Here is a 27830-nt window from a genome sequence, read left to right on the forward strand (position 1 = left end):
ACAAGGTATGACGGCATAAAGCAGTGATTTGGATCATTTCAACCGCTGGAAAGTTGCCGATTTAAAGCGTTTTTGTAAGCTCCGCGGATTGCCTGTTACAACCAGGACTACGTACGGCACTGGACAGAAACGGAAAGAAGAGCTGGCTGTGCTTGTGTGTGCTGCATCAGTACAGAAACTACCATTGGTGCTAACAAAGGAGGAAGAGAGAGCCGCTGTCAAAAATGAGCAGTCCTTGTTGATAGTTGGAGACAAACAAATTTCTGACCCCTTGAAGACAACTGACGGATGATTAGATGAAGTCCAGAGTCTGAAACTGTGGATATTGCAGAATATTTGCTAAGCAGGGATGAGAAATCTCTACTTCTGCCAGCTTCGTAATGACGATAATGAAGGTGGGTCTCATATATAACTTCTTTGGTGTCACGTTTGTTCTGATAAGTTGACAGACATACAATGATATGTGCATGCATGCAGTTTGTTTATAGAACATGTCAATATTGCAATATTACGCACCACGTCATTCATGGAACGACATTACAGTCATAAGCCGATGCACGAAAACGGCATCATCAGCCACATTATAATTCAGCACAGTTTCAGGATATTGACAAAATAAATGTGTGCAAGAAACTTACAATTTTAGTCCGTCTTTTACATCTGTCTGGATCTTTCTTTTCTGTGGGGAAATTGTGTAGAATGAATGGAGGTTTACAACCACATTTCTTCTTCTTCTTTCTGTTTTTGTGTGGACTCGGCGGAGCCTTGCAATCGTGTGTTTTCAGGCAACTTTCAAGCCTATAAATTCCGTTTGAGCATTTGAAAACAGCACAATGCGCCCCTGTCATTATTGTATGTGCTTAAGGCTTAAAGCCTTTGAAACAATCCCTGTAAGCCTTAACTTTTACAGTCCGCTAATGCTACTGTATACGAAATTCAATGGGAGCGGTGTGAGTTTGGTAGTTGGGATTTTTGCCCCGTTTGACCTACGCATGCGCAGATGCGTTGCGCACTTCGGTTATTTGCTTATGTGTATGGGAGGCTGGGGTGCTCTGCATCATCCATTGTTCAGGTTTTCATATCTTCTTTCTTTACACTTCAGCATGACCAGAGGTCACGGCAAATCAGGGTTACCAGAGGTCGCAGCAAATTTTTTAAAGATTTCGATATTTGACTCCAAATTCAGTGCTGTACAATTCTATTATATTGCCTCAGACAAACAGTACTCAGGTCCACGGTTATTTCCAGATGTTTTCTTTGTTTATCTAGTGGGGAAATAATCTCTGGGTTAGTCCTTGGTTCAGGGTATCCTTCCAAGTGACTGTGCCCAAAAAAGGTTTTTAACTCCTTATTTTGGTTGGATATTGTAGTCCTCTTCAGATCCTTGCAAAAATATTCAAGGATATTCCACTTTGAAGATACTTTTTCTAGTTTTTAGCAAAAATTTCAGGTGCTCAGGGGACCATGACCTCCCTCAGGGGAGCTAGGGTTAGGGATCACGCATACCAGAGCTGCCTCTGGTGTGCGTGATCTCTCTCTCTGCCTTGCGTTCTCCACCTCTCCCTCTCTCGTGTGCGTGATCTCTCTCTCTCACTCTCCGCCTCGCTCATGTGCATGATCTCAATTCAATTTCAATGGTCCTTTCTCTCTCTCTCTCTCTCTGCCTTTTTCGCCTAAACTCTATCTCCCTGCAAGGACGCACATGGTAGTGAGGAAATATTACATGCTTTCAGACCATGCTAAACACCACTCCAAACCCTCCCACAGCAGCAGAAATGCAGGTCTGCACCTGTTTTTCCACACTTCTTTAAGTTTCAGCTCCGCTATTATAAACATGTAAGAAACAAAGCCTTTGGTGGCTTGTTCTTATAGCTGTTAGCTCGCTGGTGCCTCAGGCTCATGTGTTGTTGTTGTAGTGCCATTAAATCAGTTCATGTTTTCTCATGAGATCAGAAATTCTCATTCACAAAACACTGGATATGTCCCTGAAGATTCAAGTGTGGGTTTCTACAAGACCCGTGTTGGGGAGAGAGCCCTGATTCTCGCCAAAACAAGTCATTAGATACAGTTACTCCCAAACTGTAAAATTAAGGTAAAACATTACTTCATTCCCCTTTAATTCATTTCTTCATACTTTTCTATTTCTATTTACTTACCAATTTCCATATTTTCTACTTATTTATAGTCTTATTTAATTTATAAATTATCTATTTATTTAATCTTAATCCACGTTTGGTCCTGTGAAGATTAAATGCGTAAATGTATGAGGTGGGTGGTCTGTGTAATTTCCCTTTCCCTCAAGAATGAAACAATTAACATGAAGGGGCATGTCTTTATGTCTCCCAGTCCTCACAACTAATTTATTCAAGCAACATTCAAAGTCAAAGTCGGCTTTATTGTCAATTCTTCACATGTACTAGACATACAAGGAATCGAAATTGATATTTACTGTACTGGTGGTTGGCTCTCACTGCGGTATTGTATCACTTCCTGTTCCGGAGCACAGCGGTGTTTTTCTGTATCTGTTAGCTGTTTAATCTGCGCAGTTAGATTGATCTAGTTACCTAGATAACGATTTGTTTCACAGTGTAATCTTCACGTGCCTTAACTAAAGCACTCTCTCTGCTGAATCACCTCTAAATTATTTACACATTATTCACTTTGTGCGTTTTTAGGAATCCGCTAGCTTAGCGCAGCTACTAGCTCTTAGCCAATTTAGCATGGCGGCTTCTCCTGTCTCTCCCGCACTTTTCTGCTCTGGGTGTGAAATGTTTAGTTATTCCTCGGCCTCCTTTAGCAGTAATGGTACTTGTAATAAGTGTAGCTTATTCGTAGCTTAGGAGGCCAGGCTGGGTGAATTGGAGACTCGGCTCCGCACCTTGGAAAATCCTACAGCTAGCCAGGCCCCTGTAGTCGGTGCGGACCAAGGTAGCTTAGCCGCCGTTAGTAGCCATTAGCAGCCGGGAAAGCAGGCCGACTGGGATGTTCTTCGCATGTTCTCCCTGAATTGCTGTCTGTCTGAGTGGTGTCCACAAAATGAGGTGGGCTTCATAGATAATTGGCAAAGCTTCTGGGGAAAACCTGGTCTTGTTAGGAGAGACGGCATCCATCCCACTTTGGATGGAGCAGCTCTCATTTCTAGAAATCTGGCCAATTTTCTTAAATCCTCCAAACCGTGACTATCCAGAGTTGGGACCAGGAAGCAGAGTTGTAGTCTTACACACCTCTCTGCAGCTTCTCTCCCCCTGCCATCCCCTCATTACCCCATCCCCGTAGAGACGGTGCCTGCTCCCAGACCACCAATAACCAGCAAAAATCTATTTAAGCATAAAAATTCAAAAAGAAAAAATAATACAGCACCCTCAACTGCACCACAGACTAAAACAGTTAAATGTGGTCTATTAAACATTAGATCTCTCTCTTCTAAGTCCCTGTTAGTAAATGATATAATAATTGATCAACATATTGATTTATTCTGCCTTACAGAAACCTGGTTACAGCAGGATGAATATGTTAGTTTAAATGAGTCAACACCCCTGAGTCACACTAACTGCCAGAACGCTCGTAGCACGGGCAGAGGAGGAGGATTAGCAGCAATCTTCCACTCCAGCTTATTAATTAATCAAAAACCCAGACAGAGCTTTAATTCATTTGAAAGCTTGACTCTTAGTCTTGTCCATCCAAATCTATCGTCCACCTGGTCGTTACTGTGAGTTTCTCTGTGAATTTTCGGACCTTTTGTCTGACTTAGTGCTTAGCTCAGATAATTATAGTGGGCGATTTTAACATCCACACAGATGCTGAGAATGACAGCCTCAACACTGCATTTAATCTACTGTTAGACTCGATTGACTTTGCTCAAAATGTAAATGAGTCCACCTTGTGATCTTGTTCTGACTTATGGTATGGAAATTGAAGACTTAACAGTATTCCCTGAAAACCCCCTTCTGTCTGATCATTTCTTAATAACATTTACATTTACTCTGATGGACTACCCAGCAGTGGGGAATAAGTTTCATTACACTAGAAGTCTTTCAGAAAGCACTGTAACTAGGTTAAGGATATGATTCCTTCTTTATGTTCTCTAATGCCATATACCAACACAGGGCAGAGTAGCTACCTAAACTCTGTGAGTGAGATAGATTATCTCGTCAATAGTTTTATATCCTCATTGAGGACAACTTTGGATGCTGTAGCTCCTCTGAAAAAGAGAGCCTTAAATCAGAAGTGCCTGACTCCGTGGTATAACTCACAAACTCGCAGCTTAAAGCAGATAACCCGTAAGTTGGAGAGGAAATGGCGCCTCACTAATTTAGAAGATCTTCATTTAGCCTGGAAAAAGAGTCTGTTGCTCTATAAAAAAGCCCTCTGTAAAGCTAGGACATCTTACTACTCATCACTAATTGAAGAAAATAAGAACAACCCCAGGTTTCTTTTCAGCACTGTAGCCAGGCTGACAAAGAGTCAGAGCTCTATTGAGCCGAGTATTCTTTAACTTTAAGTAGTAATGACTTCATGACTTTCTTTGCTAATAAAATTTTAACTATTAGAGAAAAAAAATTACTCATAACCATCCCAAAGACATGTCGTTCTCTTTGGCTGCTCTCAGTGATGCCGGTATTTAGTTAGACTTTTTCTCTCCGATTGTTCTGTCTGAGTTATTTTCATTAGTTACTTCCTCCAAACCATCAACATGTCTATTAGACCCCATTCCTACCAGGCTGCTCAAGGAAGCCCTACCATTAATTAATGCTTTGATCTTAAATATGATCAATCTATCTTTATTAGCTGCAGCTAGAGTACTGACAGGGACTAGAAGGAGAGAGCATATCTCACCCATATTGGCCTCTCTTCATTGGCTTCCTGTTAATTCTAGAATACAATTTAAAATTCTTCTTCTTACTTATAAGGTTTTGAATAATCAGGTCCCATCTTATCTTAGGGACCTCATAGTACCATATCACCCCAATAGAGAGCTTCGCTCTCAGACTGCAGGCTTACTTGTAGTTCCTAGGGTTTGTAAGAGTAGAATGGGAGGCAGAGCCTTCAGCTTTCAGGCTCCTCTCCTGTGGAACCAGCTCCCAATTCAGATCAGGGAGACAGACACCCTCTCTACTTTTAAGATTAGGCTTAAAACTTTCCTTTTTGCTAAAGCTTATAGATAGGGCTGGATCGGGTGACCCTGAACCATCCCTTAGTTATGCTGCTATAGACTTAGACTGTTGGGGGGTTCCCATGATGCACTGTTTCTTTCTCTTTTTGCTCTGTATGCACCACTCTGCATTTAATCATTAGTGATTGATCTCTGCTCCCCTCCACAGTATGTCTTTTTCCTGGTTCTCTCCCTCAGCCCCAACCAGTCCCAGCAGAAGACTGCCCCTCCCTGAGCCTGGTTCTGCTGGAGGTTTCTTCCTGTTAAAAGGGAGTTTTTCCTTCTCACTGTCGCCAAGTGCTTGCTCACAGGGGGTCGTTTTGACCGTTGGGGTTTTCCGTATTTATTGTATGGCTTTGCCTTACAATATAAAGCGCCTTGGGGCAACTGTTTGTTGTGATTTGGCACTATGTAAATAAAATTGATTTGATTTTGATTTATGTATCATTTAAAAGCTGGAAGTAGAGATCATTGGGGGAAGGGGGGTAAACTTTCTAAAAGTAAACCTGAAATGTCTCTCTGGTGTTAGAAAGATGGGACACTGTACATATGGAGCTCTTCCTTGTGCACTTACATCATGTGATTCTGGAGGTTTGTGATCAAATGGTCCTTCAATACTACAGGAATCGAGGCCTGCTGCAGTACATTATGACTTTCCACACAGCACAATAATTTAAATAGTCATCCAGTTGTTACATGGGTCACAGCTGCAAACCAAATTCTGTTAACACAAATAGCCAGAAATAGTTAAATTAAATAAATGCAGCATGTCTGCATACATCCTACTAAAGCCGAAATAATTTACATCAATTAAATACCACATAAATCTGACAAATTAATATGCTGGGGGGGTGACTACGTCAGGCAACAAATCAGCAAGCCATCACAAACACTTTGAGCTGTAAGACCAAATGACACAAGGAAGAGCTCTGCATGACCACATCCTGTCTGTGGATGGAACAGCACTTCAAATTCAGCTTTAAGCCCTGGTCCCGCCGAATACTGAAGGATGAATAAGGAGCCACGCAGCGTGTTTTCTTTGCTACGAGAGGGTTTCTTAATCTATGGTGGGAGAATAGTGGCTCATAGAGACATTATCTTCAGTTAATGAGGCTCATCTTTGAGCGTGGAGCCAATAAGCGAAGTGCACATCTCGGGTTGCGTGGTGCATTATGGGTAGGCTAAATTTTTCGGCTACCAACCCACATGCTATGACGGCGGAAAGCAGTGAGAAGTGCTGTGATTTGGATCATTTCAACCACTGGAAAGTTGACGATTTAAAGCGTTTTTGTAAGCTTGCCTGTTTGCCTGTTACAACCAGGACTGCGTACAGCAGTGTACCGAAACGGAAAGAAGAGCTGGCTGCCTTTGCGTAAAACTACCATTGGTGCCGACGGAGGAAGAGAGCGCTGCTGTCGAAAATGACCAGTCCTTGTTGATAGTTGGAGACAAATTTCTGACCCCCTGAAGGCAAGTGACGGATGGTTAGACGAAGTCCAGAGTCTGAAACTGTGGATATTGCAGAATATTTGCTAAGCAGGGATGAGAAATCGCTACATCACTTTGAGCAGGTGTGATGAGTTCATCAGTGAAATCATTTGCTGGAGTCAGTGGCTGCAAAGAAAACCTGCACCCTCTCGGCCCTTTCTGGAATACATTGGACACCACTGATCTAGTCCAATCTAATCTTCAAAGGCTGAACACACAGCTTATGTCCTCCAAAGTGAGAAAGGCTATGTTTCACTGAGCCTGTTGGGACAGTGTCAATTAGAACACATCTGCTTAAGAGACGTGGACTCCACAGGATGAGACTCCTGGAATGGGACATGGTGAGACAAAACATGAAACGTGTTGATGCCGACCGTTTGGGTTGCTTTTTGAACAAATGTGTTACAAGCTCAGATGGCAATGACAAAATGATGACTTGTTCCTGAGTATCAGTGACCATGGAGTGAAATAAATAAATAAAAAGACTCTTACCAAGCACAGTCTGTGTCAATTACAGAGGTGCTCCCTGGTTGACTTGGGATTAGTGATAATAGATATCCAGTAGAACAGTCCTGGGAAGTCCTGGGACCAAGTGGGAGCAAAGCTGAGCTCTTCCCCCACTTCCTCTTTCCTCTCTTCCCAAGGTTGAGAGGTTTTCAAGTCAAGACTAAAACAAAAAAACAGCCACATATAAAGTTCACTTTGATGACTGCAGTAGCAGCCATTTGTGCCCACGTATGTTGAACCAAGGTCAACAAAGAGCTACTTCCTGATGCTAAATGGAGTTCAGCTTTGTCGTTTAAAGACCTTGGCAGGAAGTCAGCATTTCTGGAAGGTAGAGCAGGTGTCAGGTCAAACGTAGAAGAGCCGTACCCTGGAGGTGCTGACATGGAGGTCGTCATCGTAGAACTTTGTTTCTATGATCACATTACCACTGTAACACAAATGAAAACCATGGCATTAAACAGATTTTTCTGTTAAACCTGGTGTCTGACAATTTCTCTTTTCTTTTGAACCAAACGAGACCTTACAGGCTTTGAACAATCACTGTATTTCTCCATAAAACAAACTGTATAGATTTGGAGCAGTTGAGATCCAATCTGAAAGTCCACTTTGACATACCTCAACACAGCAACAGCCAAAATAAATATTGTCTGTAAGGAGTTCATGTGGGCAGGAGAAGGTTTTCTAGGAACAAGGCACTCAACTGCTTCACCTCATGGAGCTGTGGTGACTTCTGCTTCCATAATCACCTGCTGCCTGCTTTGATGCCAATTACTTCCTTGCCCGTAAAACTTATCAATTCTGTCTCCTACCCAGTTCACCATAGAGATAAAGCATTCAGGTTCAAGAACACATGTATCTTAATGAATGTCTGTTCGGTGCAATTCAGGATTAATTAAGTGGCTACATATCCACCTAGCCCCCATGAGGCCTTGCATGAATTATGGTTGAGACTTCCGGTATTGTTTACATGTTAACTGTTCGCGCTAATCCACTTCCTATGAGGGTTAGAGACGTAAACAGCAGCTGTCACAGCTAAAATGAGACAACATTGCAATCCAGTTGTTGTGTGTTGGGGGGTGTGGCTGGAGGTTTTGGTGTTTTTTTCTTTTCTTTGCTCCTCAGGTGGCATGGAAGCTGATTTGTCTGTGGAAAAAAGGTGCTGGCTGAAGAATCCTCACCCTCGTCAATATCATGTGAGGCACCTGGGACTGGTGCTCACGTGCAGCCCTAAAGACTTTCAGCTGTAGCAGATAATTGGATGGCGTTCTGCTTTTAAGGCATGTGTGAATCAAGCAGAACTGCCGGGAACTCGACCTTGTGATGTTCGTTTGTGAGACGCTGAGGACCGCACCTGGGTTTGACACATTAAGCCTGTGAAGCAAGGAAGGGTGAGGACACATGCTGTCAGCACACAGTAAAGGTAATTAACTGTTTGACTAATTGTAGATAGTAACTTGATGTTTAGCTACATAGTATACTTGAAATTGTGATGAGAATGGTGTGGCTTGCTTCTCACTGCTGTGGCGTGCAGGATAAGTGATCCTCCACTTGTTGTGAGAAGCTGCTCATGTGCATAAAGATAAAAAGTACAGACCTTGATGTGTTGCTGATAGTGTGTGTCTTGTGAAAGAAATTGTTATAACTGCTAACTTACCTCACATCTTCTGTGCTTCACAGAGAGTCAGTTTGTCGTGTCCACCTGGGGGGTGTTTGTCTGATGGTAGTGAGTCCAGGAGCGCCGGACTTCTCTCCTTACGAACGCTGGAGAGCGTGCCAGCAGTCACTCCTCTTGAAGGACATTGGGTTGGGGTTTTTTGTAAAATTTATTTAGGCACAGGTGAAAAATAAATTGTTTTTTGTTGATGGAACCGCTTTCTGGTTATTTTTAGTGCTGGGTCCTGTCTGACGCAGGTTCGCTCCTCAGTCTGCGTCGACACATAACACCAGTTTTCTTACAAATACAGAGAGGTGGGAGCACGACATGAAGAAGTGGCCCAAGATAACATCCTGGAGCATTTTTAGCTACTGTCTTAGCTGTCGCTTCAGACGGGGAGGCAATGAACAATCTGAAAAGCTCTGAGGCGTAGCTGCAGAGTAATAAGGTCGGTCCCATTCTGTTAAAAGAGGTCTTGGAACACAACTTATTTATGTTAAGGCAGACGTAGAGGCCAGTAGATGCCTTAAAGTGTCCCTGCCACGCTATGACATTTTTACATATTCTTGAAGAATAAAAAAAGCTTTTTCCACATGTTGTCTTTGTTTTTTGTTTTTTTTTTTACCATAAACTTACACTGAACAAGTAATTAGACATTTCGTTACCCATCTGAGAATTTGAATTTTCCGCCTCTGAGTTGACCTATTTTTTCGCTGCGACGGATGTGACGTCATTCGAGTAGATGTCTCGCAGCGCAGCTCTGTTTACCAACACGGCAGACACGGACAGCGAAGGCATAGTGCTCGATTATAGTGAAGATTTAAGTGACATATCGATTGTTTTTGAAGAAGATGATGAAGTTTCTGATGAAGATATTAACGCCGTAAATAATGAGCGGTTCCAAACTGTGTATGTTCCAGCCGAACGTGACAGAAAGAGGATGAAGTTCAGCTGTCAGCTGAAAACAACAGCGCTGTGGAGGACACAGAATGGTTTGTTCACTCACCACCTTTTCTTATAAATGATCATTTATTCCTGGCACGGTGTGTTTGCATATGAAAAAAATTATTTCAGCAGCACAGCATGCTTAAATTCAGGAGATTTTTTTAAAATCACTGAAAATAAAGTTTCTGTACATTCTGTATATATTTAATCATTTCTAAGTCAGTTTCTTGTGATTGCTAATTCTTCACATTTTATTCAAAGCAAATGATTGCAAATCTTTATCTGAAAAGCTGTAGACCCACATAGGATGGGGGGAAAAGATTTCTAAATAAAAGAAAATTTCACTTCTATATCTGTTGTCAAATTTTATCAGGCATAATATTGTAGAAAAATGTTTATGCTAAATGGAGACTTTCCTGTCTAAAATACACATACAGAACATCTGTAATCATAAATTGTATCACATCTAATCTACTTTGAATGAACAGACGTCTTAACAAAAAACAGGCTGTTCAGTTTACATGCATATGTATATTTGGAAAACACAAAAATGTCAATGTTCTGTTTTTTTTTCAGGTGCTCATGTGAACACAGTCAGCCGATGCCACTCATGATCGAGTCTCACTGTTGCAGGGAAATTTCTGCAGTCCTGACGGAGATGCAACGTGGTGGCGAAAATCCTCAATGTGTCACACAGCTGGCGAGTTTCTCAATTGTGTGTCTGGATGCAGATGTCCTCAGAGTGGCACACTATGCCTACATGATGCTCCACAGTACGAGTCAGCACATGAAAGTTTAATTTCCATGGTTTATAGAAAAAGGTAAAAAAATATTCAAATACAAAAAGAATGAACTGTTGCTTTGAACATCAATCCATGCTATTTTTTGTTGCAGAAAGTATCATCATATCGCATATTGCCAATTTGTACGGTTGTGCTGGGGACACTTGGGAAGGCACAGAAGGGTCCCACTACCAGCTTGTGTTGTATTCAAAATAAGGAGTACTTTTCCATCACCATCATCCGACTACACTGGCTTCCAGTTTCCTCCTCTGGAGTGAGGGGTCGGGCTCATCGGTGGTACCTGGTCCGCTTGGCACCATCAGCCTCAGCTTTGTCCGTTCACGTTGGCTGCTCAGTGGAGGAGGATCATTGGTGGGGATTTCTGGTCGGTTTGGTGTTTTGCAGATCTGAAGAACCTTTTCTGCTGTCACTCATATAGACTGAATAAAATGTTTTTTTTAACAAATTGTAAAACACTTCTCATTTGAATGAAACAATGTGAAACTTATGTGAAATTGTATTTTTATTCATTTTATCATGCTATATAAAAATACACAAATAATCTGTTTTGTTTTTTTTGTTTATTTTCCACATATCACATGTTGGATCTGTGGCTAACTTTCTCACTGTGAATCCTCCTCTTTTCCACTATATTCTGAACTATGGTCTCTCTTGCTTTGTCTGCTTTTGTTGTCTTCCTGCATTTTTATTCAAATGAAGGGTTGCCACCATAGTCCTAAAACAGAAGTTAAAACATTAATAAAAAAAATAGCTTATATACATAACAAAATGCTGTTTATAAGTTAGGCTGTTATTGAGATAACATAGACAACTTGCCTGCAAAGCTGACCCTGATATGAGAAGGAGACTCGATCACAAGTGTCATCGGCTGACTGTGTTCACATGAACACCTGAAGAAAAAAACAAAAACAAAAAACAGAACATTGACATTTTTGTGTTTTCCAAATATACATATGCATGTAAACTGAACAGCCTGTTTTTTGTTCAGACGTCTGTTCATTCAAAGTAGATTAGATGTGATACAATTTATGATTACAGATGTTCTGTATGTGTATTTTAGACAGGAAAGTCTCCATTTAGCATAAACATTTTTCTACAATATTATGCCTGATAAAATTTGACAACAGATATAGAAGTAAAATTTTCTTTTATTTAAAAATCTTTTCCCCCCCATCCCATGTGGGTCTACAGCTTTTCAGATAAAGATTTGCAATCATTTGCTTTGAATAAAATGTGAAGAATTAGCAATCACAAGAAACTGAATATAAATTATTAAAATAGATACAGAATGTACAGAAACTTTATTTTCAGTGATTTTAGAACAAATTCCTGAATTTAAGCACAGTGTACTGCTGAAATAATTGTTTCATACACAAACACACCGTTCCAGGAATAAATGATCATTTATAAGAAGGTGGTGAGTGAACAAACCATTCAGTGTCCTCCACAGCGCTGTTGTTGTCAGCTGACAGCTGAACTTCATCCTCATTCTGTCGTGTTCGGCTGGAACATACACGGTTTGAAGTCGCTCATTATTTACACCATTAATATCTTCATCAGTAACTTCCACATCTTCTTCAAAAACAATCGATATGTCACTTAAATCTTCACTATAATCGCGCACTATGCCTTCGCTGTCCGTGTCTGCCGTGTTGGTAAACAGAGCTGCGTTGCGACACATTTACTCGAATGTCGTCACATCCGTCACAGCAAAAAAGTAGGTCAACTCAGAGGCGGAAAATTCAAATTCTCAGATGGGTAATGAAACGTGTAAATCCTTGTTCAGTGTAATTTTATGGTTAAAAAAACAAAGACAACATGTGGAAAAAGATTTTTTTATTCTTCAAGAATATGTAAAAACGTCATAGTGTGGCAGGGACACTTTAAAGTCCCTGATCACTGAGCCTGGGTTTGAGTTTCATCATCATGTGAATACAAACAGCAGGTGTTCATGCAGCACAGGTCAAGGCAGATCTCCAGATGGGCACATTTTGTTAATTATAATGTATGAACTAATATGACAGAATACAAGTGAGCCTTCATTAAAATGAACTCTAAGCCATATTTGACATTTTATTTTTACATTCCTCCAGGTCCATTTGACAGTGACGTGTCTGTAACTCTGGACACCAACTGACCACCTGGAGTTGGACATTTCATTTGACAAAGTCTTTGCAGACATGAAACACCTCCAGAATTTCTACTTTTCACATATGCTTACAACATTAGTGTATGAATTTGTTGCAAAGAAGGTTCTGCTCTGAATCTCTAAAAATACACTCATCACTTAATGTGTGTTACAGACCACAAAGGAGCACTGTGTGAAGGAAAAAAGAAGGATGGAAATAAGACACTCAGTTGTTTATTTTTCTTTGTTACAAAGAAAACAGTGTTTTCAATACATTTTCAGTATCTGTTCCAAAAAAAAGGTTACACATTTTCCACCTTAGTGTCAGAAATAAACACTATTATTCCAGAGGGAGAAAGCCATGAAATACTGAACTTTGTTATTTGTGTCACAGTGACTGTATGACTCACTTCTGGAATCCATGTTTTTTTTTTTTTTTGCTTTTTTTGTAAAACTGTCTCTGTGCAGTCAGTTACATGTGTTAGCAACGTACTCTAAAAGCTTTTTGTTGCTTTGATTGTTTCATGTGGTAACCACACAGTGGGATCCTTCATGTGTTCACACATAATGTCGACCCACAGTCGCACTGTGCTGCTGTGACCTGACCTTGTGATATTTTAATCCCTGTGCCAAATCAGCCATGACAAAATTTGTCTTAGTTTCATCAAAGTCATGAGAATTTGGGCCACAACTGGCATTGATGGTGAAGTGTTTGAAATTCTGTGAGTGGAATCCCTGCATACAGACGGGAGTCTGCATCACTCTCTGAGATACAGTCAGCTACAGGGTGTGGAGGTCCTGGAAGTCCTGGAGGTGGTGGGTGCATTTCACACATGATGGTGGGCCCTTTTGAACAGGTGTGATCCTCCATCGCTGAGCATCACATGACTTCCTCTACGTTATCCATCTCATCTTGTTCATCTGAGGGAAGCAATTCAGGACATGATTATCAGGAAGTGATACATTGGGGTTTTCATGACAACACTTTAATTACAGCATTAACCTTCCATCAACCTCACTACTTTCCAGTGGTAACAGCATCACCTCTGTTGTCCAGAAACCAAGAGAAAGCCTGGTACATTACAATAGTGTTCAGAATAATAGTAGTGCTATGTGACTAAAAAGATTAATCCAGGTTTTGAGTATATTTCTTATTGTTACATGGGAAACAAGGTACCAGTAGATTCAGTAGATTCTCACAAATCCAACAAGACCAAGCATTCATGATATGCACACTCTTAAGACTATGAAATTGGGCTATTAGTAAAAAAAAAGTAGAAAAGGGGGTGTTCACAATAATAGTAGCATCTGCTGTTGACGCTACAAACTCAAAACTATTATGTTCAAACTGCTTTTTTTATCCATCCTGTGAATCACTAAACTAGTATTTAGTTGTATAACCACAGTTTTTCATGATTTCGTCACATCTGTGAGGCATTAATTTTGTTGGTTTGGAACCAAGATTTTGCTGGTTTACTAGTGTGCTTGGGGTCATTGTCTTGTTGAAACACCCATTTCAAGGCAACATGACCTCTTCAAGCATTTTGACATATCCAAACTGATCCATGATACCTGGTATGTGATATATAGGCCCAACACCATAGTAGGAGAAACATGCCCATATCATGATGCTTGCACCACCATGCTTCACTGTCTTCACTGTGAACTGTGGCTTGAATTCAGAGTTTGGGGGTCGTCTCACAAACTGTCTGTGGCCCTTGGACCCAAAAAGAACAATTTTACTCTCATCAGTCCACAAAATATTCCTCCATTTCTCTTTAGGCCAGTTGATGTGTTCTTTGGCAAACTGTAACCTCTTCTGCACGTCTTTTATTTAACAGAGGGACTTTGTGGGGGATTCATGCAAATAAATTAGCTTCACACAGGCGTCTTCTAACTGTCACAGCACTTACAGGTAACTCCAGACTGTCTTTGATCATCCTGGAGCTGATCAATGGGTGAGCCTTTGCCATTCTGGTTATTCTTCTATCCATTTTGATGGTTGTTTTCCGTTTTCTTCCACACGCCTGTTTTTTTTTTTTTTTTTTGTCCATTTTAAAGTGTCCCTTATGTCCCAACATAAGGGACACCTGATTCACACCTGTTTGTTCCACAAAATTGACAAACTCACTGACTGAATGCCACACTACTATTATTGTGAACACCCCCTTTTCTACTTTTTTTTTTACTAATAGCCCAATTTCATAGCCTTAAGAGTGTGCATATCATGAATGCTTTGTCTTGTTGGATTTGTGAGAATCTACTGAATCTACTGGTACCTTGTTTCCCATGTAACAATAAGAAATATACTCAAAACCTGGATTAATCTTTTTAGTCACATAGCACTACTATTATTCTGAACACTACTGTACAACAGCTACAATAAATAGTGCATTGTTGACAATTTCATTATATCTGTATGGAAAGTATGGCATTAATAGGTTCATATCGACCAGCAGTCCAAACACACATTACATTTTAACTGTTCAGAAAAGGGTAATACATGGTGTTGCTAATGATAAATACTGCAGTGATTTGTCCTCCAGACACATGAAATCATACCTGTTATTCTCGTGACACTGTTGTCAATCCTTGTTAGCTTCTCTGGTGGTCTGTTGTATCCCAGCCACACAGCAGAGTGTTCCTCCGTGGACTTTTTTCAACAAAGTGAAAAGAGCACACGTATAACATTTTAGGCGGTCTTTTCAAGTGAAGTTTTTTCAGCCACATCCTTCTGGGTTCCTCATCCCTCAGCCGGCGGTGGAAACTCTTAGTCCAGCTGCACGTTCAAAACATGGCTGTTGTAGCCACAGATTCAACTTAGTCTGGTTGTTAGTACAACAGCAGTCAGCGCAACATGGTGCACAAGGACATTTTTAAATGCTACGGGAGCTCATCATCGTTTAGAAAAGAAAAAGGTTCAAATAAACGAGTACTGGAAATGAAATCTGCTAGTAAACAATGCCTCACTGCTACTTCGAATGTGTCACAGGAAGTTGCACCCATAATAGTTTCTACAGCAGCGCCCCAGGAATAAGGTGGATAACTCGTTTTCGGCCTTCATGTTATTTTGGACTCATATTATGCACGCAGAGAAAGCAAAAAGAGTTGAATACACCCCAAATGCACTGCGACTCGTACCCTTCAACCCACGAGATGTAGATTATCACAAAAGGGCCCACAGAGTTTGATGCTGACTGAAAACAGCTGGGGGAGAGATGGATGGATCAACAGCCAGTGAAGTAATCAGAGATCTAACACAGTATGTGATATTACCCACCAGGATTCATTGAATGTTTGCAGGAGAACATTTGAAACATGCCATGAACATCATATGAACAAAGAATGAGGACAGGCAATGTTTACATACGAACATTCAATGAACAACAAACATTCACAAATGTTCACAAACATCATATGAACATTTACATTAAATGAACATTCTACAAATGTTCATTTAATCATTTAGTGATTTTTTTATCATTAAAATAAGTCATAAAATTAGCAATAACATTCACTAATTCACTAAAATTAAATTTTTGCAAACAGTGCTGTAGTATAACCAGCAGGAGACCATTGATGTGTGCAGTGAATTTGGTGACACCACGTCTGAATTTATTGAATATTTTTTTTGGTGTCTTGTTTTTGCACTTTGTAGACTGTCCGTACACTTCCATTTCTCCGCCGCCTGCTTGTTCATTCAGATCAATGTTATTTTATCCAGGTCAGAGGAGGGTTCATATGGATAAAAATAAGCTTGTAGCTCGTTATCTATCATCTTCAGGTTAGAAACTAGTGTTGTTTGTTTTTCTACAACATTTCTCTTAACATTATTAAGCCATTACCAGAGGGGGAGGTTTCTCTTCTCTGTGAGTTTGACAAGTGGACCGTCTCAGTCAAAGTCTTCACCTGACTGTCCCTGGAGCGGGACACACCCAACGGGGCCTGGCGCTTGACACCAGAAGCTACAGCTGCTGTGATCACTTCCACACCTCGACGGCTGTAGTGACCTCCATCCCGGCGCCAAAAATAAAACAATTAAAAAAACTTTTTTGCGGTAATAGGGTTTACGATAAGACTTCCTACAGTAATAGATCCCTAAACTGAAATCCATAAACTACTTAAATTGAATATACGAGGTCTGTTAGAAAAGTATCCGACCTTTTTATTTTTTTCAAAATAAAAAGACCGCCCACAACTGCTGAGAGCGCGCGAGGAGTTTTTTTCATGCAAAGAAAAGCGGAGGGACGCGCCACGGAACCGTTCATGACGCGGCACAAAACCACCTCCGTGTTGCTCTCACAGGACGGCTTTCAGGTGGATTTCAGACGGCTGTCGGTGGCTTTTCAGTCGTGTGATTATCCGAGAAATTGAGCATGAGCTGGACATGCCCCAACATGTCCTGTGAGGCTTCATCACGGCGTTGCTTTGCACCATGTGGCTCCTCCGCACGTCTGTCTCAATGTGCCAAAAAAGTGCTGATGTCCACGTCTTTTCACAATTCCTGTGCTAGTCAGACGACATACCGGATGAAGACAGCGTCCAGTTCAGAAATGAACGACACATTCCACTGTTACAGGAGTTTTTGTCATGGAAAGAGGAGCGGAATTCCGCGCGTCGCGGTGGAGCCGCATGGCACAAAGCAACGCCGTGATGAAGCCTCACAGGACATGTTGGGGCATGTCCAGCTCATGCTCAATTTCTCGGATAATCACACGACTGAAAAGCAACCGACAGCCATCTGAAATCCACCTGAAAGCCGTCCTGTGAGACCAACACGGAGGTGGTTTTGTGCCGCGTCATGAACGGTTCCGTGGCGTGTCCCTCCGCTTTTCTTTCAATGAAAAAAAACTCCTGTAACAGTGGAATATGCCGAAAAAGTGCTGATGTCCACGCCTTCTGCCTTTTTGTGAAAGTCAGACGACGTCCCGGATCAACAAAGCCTTCACGTTGGAAATGATCTGGTTCTTTCAGCGGGGTTTGAGCTTGTCGATCGGTGCTCAGAGCGAGGCACGCTCTCAGCAGTTGTGGGCGGTCTTTAAACCGTCTGGATCACTCCTTAATCTGTGTAATCCCCATAAAATCGTCCCTGAAAGCCATATTAATTTTCCGAACAGTGTCCACCTGGAGGTCTCTCAGGGTTTCTGGAAAAAAGCTCCAAATCGTTCAGACATTTATTCGCAATAAAAAAACGACGAGAGGGGTGGACCAGTGCTCACACAAAGCCTGCTCACAGGCAAACGATGCAACCGACAGGCGTGAAAAACCTCACGCATGCGCACAAAGGTTCAAGCTTGGCTGATGCAATCACACGTGATTCAAATCCACATGGTTTTTGAAAAAAAAGGTTGGATACATTTCTAACAGACCTCGTACACACACACACACACACACACACACACACACACACACACACATATATATATATATATATATATATATATATATATATATATATATGAATGATATTCACATTTTGTGAGACCCTTGTTCACGCTTTGAGAGATATTTTTTCAGTATTCACATTTTGCAATTAACGGTTTGGGGATAATACACGATTTGCAACTGATTCACGTTTTGGGGGCTTAACAGACCTCAAGCATAAGGCTGGAGGGCTAGAACGTAAATGGTGTCGTTCAAAATTAGAAGCATTAGAAGCATTCCACCTCGCATGGTCGTGGTGTGATGCTATCTTAGACAATAAGCATGCACAACTGGCTACAAAGTGAACCTATTACTCTGATTTGGTCAACACAAACAAGCATAACTCAAAGTTCTTGTTCAACACAGTGGCAACTCTTATTCATGGACCACCACCTGTAAGTCGCTCTCCTTTACAGCACAAGACTTCTTGGATTACTTCCAGAAGGAAATAGATAACATTAGGTTAAACATATCCCAGCATGCCTTAACCCAGACACAACACCCTGCTATTGAGGTGGGTGCTATCACTGAGGGATTATCTAGATTTACAGAATTTGACAGTATCTCAGTAGGCATGCTGACAAAACTCATAATGTCTCCAAAAAGTACAACCTGCTTATTTGATCCTATACCAACAAAACTGTTTAAGGACCTGTGGCCCACTCTTTGGCCGAGTGTGCTTGAAATTTTTAATCTCTCATTAACCTCTGGATTTGTTCCTAAGTGTTTCAAATCTGCAGTGACTAAACCATGACTTAAGAAATCTAATCTTGACCCTAGTGTATTGAAAAACTATAGGCCAATATCAAATCTGTCATTTTGCTCTAACATTCTGGAAAAAGTGGTTTCACGGCAGCTCGTGGACTATCTTACTGAGAATAATCTTTTTGAGCCACTACAGTCTGCTTTTAGAAAATATCATTTCACAGAGACGGCTCTCACTAAAGTGGTGAATGATATTCTGCTTGCAATAGATTCGGACACCACTACGGTTCTGTTGCTATTAGATCTCAGTGCTGCATTGATACCATGGATCATTGTATTCTACTTGATAGGCTGGAAAATCACTTTGGGATTACTGGGAGTGCCCTTACATGGTTGACATCATACCTGACAAGTCTTTCTCAATGTATTTTGTACAGTAACACTACCTCTAACCTTAGTGATATGAAATTTGGGGTTCCACAGGGGTCCATCTTAGGCCCCCTGCTTTTCTCCCTTTATATAGCACATATTACAGCGTTTTGGGATTACCTTTCAATACTATGATGATGATACTCAGTTATACATGCCGATAACTGCTGGTATGCTCATCCAGCAGTTATCTTAGTATCTTTAGAAGATTGGCTTGCATCAGTGAGAAGTTGGATGTCTAGAAACTTCCTACTTTTAAACTCTGATAAGACTGAAATGATGGTTCTTGGTCCAGTGAGACATCGGCATCAATTTAACCAGTTAACACTTAGCCTAGGATCGTGTGTCATACATCACACTGACAAAGTGAGGAACTTTGGGGTAATTTTTGATCCTACTTTGTCCTTTGACCTCCATATGAGAGATATTACAAGGACTGCTTTCTTCCATCTGCAAAATATAGCAAAGATTTGTCCCATCCTGTCTATGGCTGATGTTGAGACCCTGATCCATGCGGTCATCTCTTCGAGATTGGACTACTGCAATGTTCTACTTTCTGGTTTACCGCAGTCTGGCATTAGGGGTCTCCAATTGGTTCAAAATGCTGCTGCCAGACTTTTGACACGAAGCAGAAAGTTCAACCACATTACACCCATTTCACTGGCTTCCTGTCCCAGTGACATCAGATTTTAAGGTTCTGCTACTAGTCTAGAAAATTGTTCATGGACTGGCACCTCCCTACCTAGCTGACCTAATTAAACGTTATGCAATGTGAAAGCCCGGGCTTTGCATTCTCAGGGTGCAGGACTACTTTGTGTCTCTAGGGTGAATAAGAAGCCTGTGGGTCATAGAGCTTTCTCTTATCGTGCCTCTGTTCTGTGGAATGATCTCCCTGCGTCAATAAAACAGTCAGATTCTGTGGAGACTTTTGAGTCCAGTCTTAAGACACACTTATTTTCCCTTTCATATGGCTAGCATACTGGCATAGTATAGTTCTGCACTTTTTACTCTTTTAATTCATTTTATTAGGGCGCAGAGCGGGCAGCGGCCTCAACTTTACCTAAATTCTGGGTCTTTTAGTGAAGCTTAGGGTTAGTGGCTGGTAGAGGTGTTAAATCCAGCTTCAGAAAGTAAAAGTCCAGCCACATATTTGTTCCATCTTCCCAATAAACCAGCTGATTGTAATTAGTTCAGCTCTTCAGGCAGGTGGATGAGCTAATTATTGAGATCATGCATTTTAGGTGTACAGGTAGAAGCAACACATGAGAGGGTTTTTACTTTCTGAAGCTGGATTTGACACCTCTGGTGGCCGGCGATCACCTTAGTATTTCTTCTGTTTTTCTTGTTGTTTAATGCTGACAAATTATACAGTATTTTTTGTCTTTCTGATGCCTGATTCTGTTTTTTCTCTCTGTTTAAGGTGCAGCTCCATCCAGAGATGGGTGTGGTATTTGTGCTGGAGACCCTCCTGTCCTGTGCACCCACAGCATTTTCTGTATATTCGTTTTGTGAATGGTTCTGTAATTTATGTTTGTATCATGGCCTAAGCAGAGGATCACCCCTTTGAGTCTGGTCTGCTTGAGGTTTCTTCCTCAGAGGGAGTTTTTCCTTACCACTGCTGCTCTGGGGGTTAGTAAAGCTAGACCTTACTTGTGTGAAGCGCCTTGAGGCAACTCTGTTGTGATGTGGCGCTATATAAATGAAAATAAATTGAAATTGAAATGCAGGACTACTTTGTGTCCCTCGGGTGAATAAAAAGACTGCACATCACAAAGCTGTTGTGTGGGCCGCCACAAGAGGAGGTACTGCTGGCCCACCACCAGAGGGCGCCCTGTCTGGAGTGCGGGCTCCAGGCACCAGAGGGCGCAGCCGCCTCACAGGAGCAGCCAGGGTGACAGCTGTCACGCATCACCTGCAACAGCTGTTACCAATCACCTGATCAGCAGGGGTACATCAGCAGGACGACGTCTCCACCTCTTTGCCGAGATATCGTTCTACCTGGAAGGTAACGTTCTCAGCTGACCGTGAGATCTTTTCAGTAACCTTTTGTGACTTTTGTGCATTATATAGCAGACTCTTTCCAACGAGAGGTGGAGGTAGTTTTCCTGCTGTGTGGATTGCTGGGTGTAAACGCGCCCACATTTAATTGTTTTTTTTGTTCCTCGCCAGCAGTACCAGGTCCGACACGCGGAGGCAGGTGGCCACCTGGGAGTTCGGGACTTGGCGGCTCCAGTTTTCCCGGGGTCTGGTGGCGGAGGAAATCGTGTGGTTCCGGTTCTGCTTTGGACAGACGTCTTCTATCTTCGAGCCTGCCCACACGACACCTTCTGTGATTTGACTTGTTGTCTATTGTTGTAATCTGTTGTGTTTGTTGTGCCATTCACAACAGTAAAGTGTTGTTATTTGACTTCCTCCATTGTCCGTTCATTTGCGCCCCCTGTTGTGGGTCAGTGTACCTACACTTTCCCAACAGGATATCTCGGCCAACGTCATGGACCCCGAGGGGCGTCGACCGGCCGTTGAACGGCCAATGGAAGAGCAGGGCGCACAGGCGTCTGCAGGAGGAATGATCGGTGAGTTGCAGCGAATCCTCACCGCTTTTACGGCTCGGCTGGATCTGATGACCGAGCAGAACGTCCTCCTTAACCGCAGGGTGGAGGCTCTCGCCGCGCAGGTGGAAGCGCGCCCTCAGGGCGCTGCTGCGGCTCCCCCTCCTGTCGATCCTGTGCGCAATAGTGACGTTCCACAGGTCGTTCAACGACCCCTCCCACCTTCCCCTGAAGCATACATAAGCCCTCCAGAACCGTACGGGGTTGTGTGGAGACATGCGCGGACTTTCTTATGCAGTGTTCGCTCGTCTTCGCACAACGTCCCGTCATGTACGCGACTGATGCTAGTAAGAATGTGATTAATCTGCTTCGCGGCAAGGCACGCGCTTGGGCTACAGCGCTCTGGGAGCAAAATTCACGGCTCCTTCTGACATATGATGGGTTTGTGAGGGAGTTCAGAACAGTGTTCGATCACCCAAATAGAGGAGAGACCGCTTCAGCCATGCTGCTGTCAATGAGACAGGGGCGCCGGAGCGCAGCTGCTTATGCAGTCGACTTCCGCATCGCGGCTGCGAGGTCCGGCTGGAATAGCACTGCCCTCCGCGCCACCTTCGTAAACGGACTATCGTTGGTCCTGAAGGAGCACCTGGTGGCTAAGGACAAACCGCGGGATTTGGACGGGCTTATTGATCTCGTTATACGATTAGACAATCGGTTAGAGGAACGCCGTCGGGAGCGAGGCGAAGGACGTGACCGGATACGCGCCGCCCCTCTCCCTTCTGGGTTCGAAAAGGGGCCGCCCTCCCCACGCTCCACAGCCGCAGCGCTTTGTGGGGCAACAGCTCCCCCTGTTGACGTTGTTAGGGAAACGCACAGGGCCAAAATGGGGAGGCTGATCCGTGGAGAGTGTTTCTCTGCAGCTCAACAGAGCACACACAGAGAGACTGCCCCAAACGGCCAAGACGTCAAACACTCGCCCTTAGAGACTGGGCTAAGGGGGGGTCAAGACATTCAAGTGAGACACACACAAATTGCCACACGACTCCCAGTCACAATCCTGAGCGGGGATTTAACCCTTCAAGCTCGAGCACTGGTGGACACGGGGTCAGAAGGGAATCTGCTAGACAGCGGATGGGCAAAGGAGGTAGGGCTCCCTCTGGTGGCGCTTCCTTCGCCATTGCAGGTGCGGGCACTAGATGGCACCCTCCTCCCTTACTCACACACAAGACACAACCAGTAACTCTGGTGGTGTCTGGAAACCACCGGGAGGAGATTGAGTTTTTTGTAACTCCTTCTACCTCCCGCGTGATTTTGGGCATCCCATGGATGTTAAAGCACAATCCCCGGATCGATTGGCCGTCTGGGGTGGTGGTTCAGTGGAGCGAAACCTGCCATCGGGTGTGTTTAGGATCCTCGGTTCCTCCTGGTTCCCAGGCTAAGGAGGAGGTCAAAGTCCCTCCCAATCTGACGGCAGTGCCGGTTGAGTACCACGATCTTGCTGACGTCTTCAGCAAGGATCTGGCACTCACCCTTCCCCCGCACCGTCCGTACGATTGTGCCATTGATTTGGTTCCAGGCGCTGAGTTCCCGTCCAGCAGGCTGTACAACCTCTCACGACCTGAGCGCGAATCAATGGAGACCTACATCCGGGACTCATTAGCTGCCGGGCTGATCCGGAACTCCACCTCCCCAATGGGGGCAGGTTTCTTTTTTGTGGGCAAGAAAGATGGCGGACTTCGTCCATGTATTGATTACAGGGGGCTGAATGAGATTACGGTTCGCAACCGATACCCCGTTGCCATTATTAGATTCCGTGTTCACCCCCCTGCATGGAGCCAAAATCTTTACTAAGCTGGATGTTAGAAATGCGTATCACCTGGTTCGGATCCGGAAGGGAGACGAATGGAAGACGGCATTCAACACCCCATTAGGTCACTTTGAGTACCTGGTCATGCCGTTCGGCCTCACAAACGCCCCCGCGACGTTCCAAGCATTGGTTAATGATGTCTTGCGGGATTTCCTGCACCGATTCGTCTTCGTATATCTAGACCATATACTCATCTTTTCTCCGGATCCTGAGACTCATGTCCGGCATGTACGTCAGGTCCTGCAGCGGTTGTTGGAGAACCGGCTGTTTGTGAAGGGCGAGAAGTGTGAGTTTCACCGCACATCTTTGTCCTTCCTGGGGTTTATCATCTCCCCAACTCCGTCGCTCCTGATCTGGCCAAGGTTGCGGCGGTGAGAGACTGGCCCCAACCCACTAGCCGTAGGAAGCTGCAACAGTCCTCGGCTTTGCAAATTTCTACAGGAGGTTCATTAAGGGCTACAGTCAGGTAGTTAGCCCCCTGACAGCCCTGACCTCACCAAAAGTCCCCTTCACCTGGTCGGATTGTTGCGATGCCGCGTTCAAGGAGTTGAAACAACACTTCTCGTCTGCACCCGTTCTGGTGCAGCCCGATCCTAGTCGCCAGTTAGTGGTTGAAGTGGACGCCTCGGACTCAGGGATAGGAGCTGTGCTTTCCCAGAGCGGGAAGACCGATAAGGTCCTTCACCCGTGTGCCTATTTTTCCCGCAGGTTGACCCCGGCCGAACGGAACTATGACGTCGGCAATCGAGAACTCCTTGCGGTGAAAGAGGCTCTTGAAGAGTGGAGACATCTGTTGGAGGGAACGTCCGTGCCATTCACGGTTTTCACTGACCACCGGAACCTGGAGTATATCAGGACCGGCAAGCGGCTGAACCCCAGGCAAGCCCGCTGGTCACTGTTCTTCGGCCGTTTTGACTTCCGGATCACCTACCGTCCCGGGACCAAAAACCAGAGATCGGATGCCTTGTCCCGGGTACATGAAGATGAAGTCAAAGCGGAGTTGTCGGATCCACCGGAACCCATCATCCCGGAGTCCACTATCGTGGCCACCCTCACCTGGGACGTAGAGAGAACCGTCCGGGAGGCCCTGGCACGAAGCCCGGACCCCGGAACTGGGCCGAAGAACAAACTATACGTCCCACTGCAGGGGCTGCAGTCCTGGACTTCTGTCACGGCTCCAAGCTCTCCTGTCATCCAGGGGTGCGAAGAACCGTGGCAGTTGTCCGGCAGCGCTTCTGGTGGGCGTCCCTAGAGGCCGACGTCCGGGATTATATCCAGGCCTGCACCACCTGCGCCAGGGGGCAAGGCTGACCATCGCAGGGCATCAGGACTACTCCAGCCGCTGCCTGTGGCCTCATCGCCCCTGGTCCCACATCGGCCTGGATTTTGTCACGGGCCTCCCGCCGTCCCAGGGTAACACCACCATCCTCACGATAGTGGACCGATTCTCCAAGGCGGCCCACTTCGTGGCCCTCCCGAAGCTCCCAACAGCCCAGGAGACAGCGGACGTCCTGGTCCACCACGTCGTCCGGCTGCATGGGATTCCAACAGACATCGTCTCCGATCGTGTCCCCAGGTTCTCCTCGCAAGTCTGGAGGAGCTTCTGCCGGGAACTGGGGGCCCACGGTGAGTCTCTCGTCCGGGTACCACCCTCAGACCACGGGGCAAGCAGAACGGGTAAACCAGGAGGTGGAACAGGCCTTGCGCTGCGTGACTGCCGTCGCACCGGCGGCCTGGGAGTACCCATTTGGCCTGGATCGAGTATGCCCATAACAGCCAGGTGTCTTCAGCCACCGGCCTCTCCCCTTTTGAGGTGTGGTCTGGGGTATCAGCCCCCGTTGTTTCCGGTGGTTGAGGAGAGGTCGGTGTGCCCTCGGTCCAGGCCCACCTAAGGAAGTGCCGTCGGGTGTGGCGTGCGCCCCGTTCTGCTTTGCTAAAGGCCGGACGAGGGCAAAAGCCCATGCAGACCGTCGGCGGACCCCGGCCCCTGCGTATCGGCCAGGGCAGGAGGTGTGGTTATCCACAAAGGGACATTCCCCTCAAAGTGGACTCCCCAAGCTACAGGACATTATATCGGCCCATTCAAAGATCCTTAAGGTCATCAGTCCAGCCGCAGTGAGGCTTCAGCTTCTGGCCTCACTGCGGATCCATCCTGTGTTTCATGTATCCCGTGTCAAACCGCATCACACCTCACCCCTCTGTACTCCGGGTCCGGCACCGCCTCCTGCCCGGATCATCGATGGCGAGCCGGCTTGGACTGTACGCCGGCTCTTGGATGTCCGTAGGATGGGGCCGGGGCTTCCAGTATTTGGTGGACTGGGAGGGGTATGGTCCCGAAGAACGCTCCTGAGTGAAGAGGAGCTTCATCCTGGACCCGGATGGTGCCCGTTGAGGGGGGGGTCCTGTTGTGTGGGCCGCCAGAAGAGGAGGTACTGCTGGCCCACCACCAGAGGGCGCCCTGTCTGGAGTGCGGGCTCCAGGCACCAGAGGGCGCAGCCGCCTCACAGGAGCAGCCAGGGTGACAGCTGTCACGCATCACCTGCAACAGCTGTTACCAATCACCTGATCAGCAGGGGTACATCAGCAGGACGACGTCTCCACCTCTTTGCCGAGATAAAGTTCTACCTGGAAGGTAACGTTCTCAGCTGACCGTGAGATCTTTTCAGTAACCTTTTGTGACTTTTGTGCATTATATAGCAGACTCTTTCCAACGAGAGGTGGAGGTAGTTTTCCTGCCGTGTGGATTGCTGGGTGTAACACGCGCCCACATTTTAATTGTTTTTTTTTTGTTCCTCGCCAGCAGTACCAGGTCCGACACGCGGAGGCAGTGGCCACCTGGGAGTTCGGGACTTGGCGGCTCCAGTATTCCCGGGGTTGGTGGCGGAGGAAATCGTGTGGTTCCGGTTCTGCTTTGGACAGACGTCTTCTATCTTCGAGCCTGCTCCACACGACACCTTCTGTGATTTGACTTGTTGTCTATTGTTGTAATCTGTTGTGTTTGTTGTGCCCATTCACAACAGTAAAGTGTTGTTATTGTTTGTGTGTTGGGGGGGGGGGGGCGTGGCTGGATGTTTTGGTGTTCTTTTCTTTCTTTGCTCTCCAGGTGGCATGAGGGCTGATTTGTCTGTGAAGAAGGTGCTGGCTGAAGAGTCTTCACCCTCATCAACATCATGGAAAGCACCTGTGCTTGGTGCACACGTGCAACCTGGACGACTTGCAGCTGAAGCAGATAATTGGATGGCGTTCTGCATTTAAGTCATGTGTGATTCAAGCAGAACTGCCGGGAACTCGACCTTGTGACGTTCGTTGTGAGACGCTGAGGACCGCGCCTGGGTTTGACACATCGAGCCCGTGAAGCAGGGAGGGGTGAGGACACATGCTGTCAGCACACACGAAAGGTAATTAAGTGTTTAGGTACTTGTTGATAGTAACTTGGTGTTTTGTTACACAGTATACTGGAATTGTAAAGAGAATTGCGCAGTTTGCTTCTCACTGCTGTGGCGTGAAGGATAAGTGATCCTCCACTTGTTTGTGAGAAGCTGCTCATTTGCTAAAGTAAAAGAAAGGACACTGACCTGAGTGTGTTGCTGGCAGCGTGTGTTTATTGGAAGATATAGTTGTATCTGTTGACTTACCTCACCGTCTCTTTGCTTCACAGAGAATCAGTTTGTCGTGTCCACCTGGGGGGGGTTTGGCGGTGGTAGGAAGTCCAGGAGCGCCGGCTTTAATCCTTGCGGGCGCTGGAGAGCGAGCCACGAATCACTCCACCAGAGGGACGTTGTTTTTTATGTTTTTACACTTTTAAACACAGGTTGTATAATAAATAGTTTTTGTTTGGAACCACTTTCTGGTTATTTTTAGCGCTGGGTCCTGTCTGACACAGGTTCGCTCCTCAATCCGCGTCGACACATAACAGAAGTTCCCGGCCATTCCATAATGGACCCAGTGGCAGAGGCGGTTCCTTTTGCCGAAAAGATTCAAGAACACTTGGAGAAAATATGGGAGCAATTACAGTACCTCGCAAATCAAATTAAACAAACAGACGCCCGTGTTACGGAGCTTGCAGGCTCAAGCCGTTCCGCTTCCTGCAGCGCCAGCTGCGGCATCATCGATACCAAGGCAGATAACTCCGTCACCCAAAGATTCAGTGTTTGAACCGATATTTGTCATCCGGAGCCT

The 27830-nt window shown here is 44.8% G+C and overlaps 1 protein-coding gene across 1 annotated transcript in view; it reads right to left on the bottom strand.

The window, feature by feature from the left end:
- Nucleotides 1-6725: 6725 nt before the first annotated feature.
- pde6d (phosphodiesterase 6D, cGMP-specific, rod, delta) overlaps nucleotides 6726-27830 on the bottom strand; it is a 162965-nt gene continuing 141860 nt past the window's right edge. Inside the window, exon 5 of the mRNA XM_034180740.1 lies at nucleotides 6726-7574. Within this exon, the coding sequence (XP_034036631.1) occupies nucleotides 7493-7574 (82 nt within the window). The 3' untranslated portion in view covers nucleotides 6726-7492. The remainder of the gene's footprint in view (nucleotides 7575-27830) is intronic.

The sequence above is a fragment of the Thalassophryne amazonica genome, chromosome 10, assembly GCF_902500255.1.
Source record: "Thalassophryne amazonica chromosome 10, fThaAma1.1, whole genome shotgun sequence".
Taxonomy (NCBI): Eukaryota; Metazoa; Chordata; class Actinopteri; order Batrachoidiformes; family Batrachoididae; genus Thalassophryne; species Thalassophryne amazonica.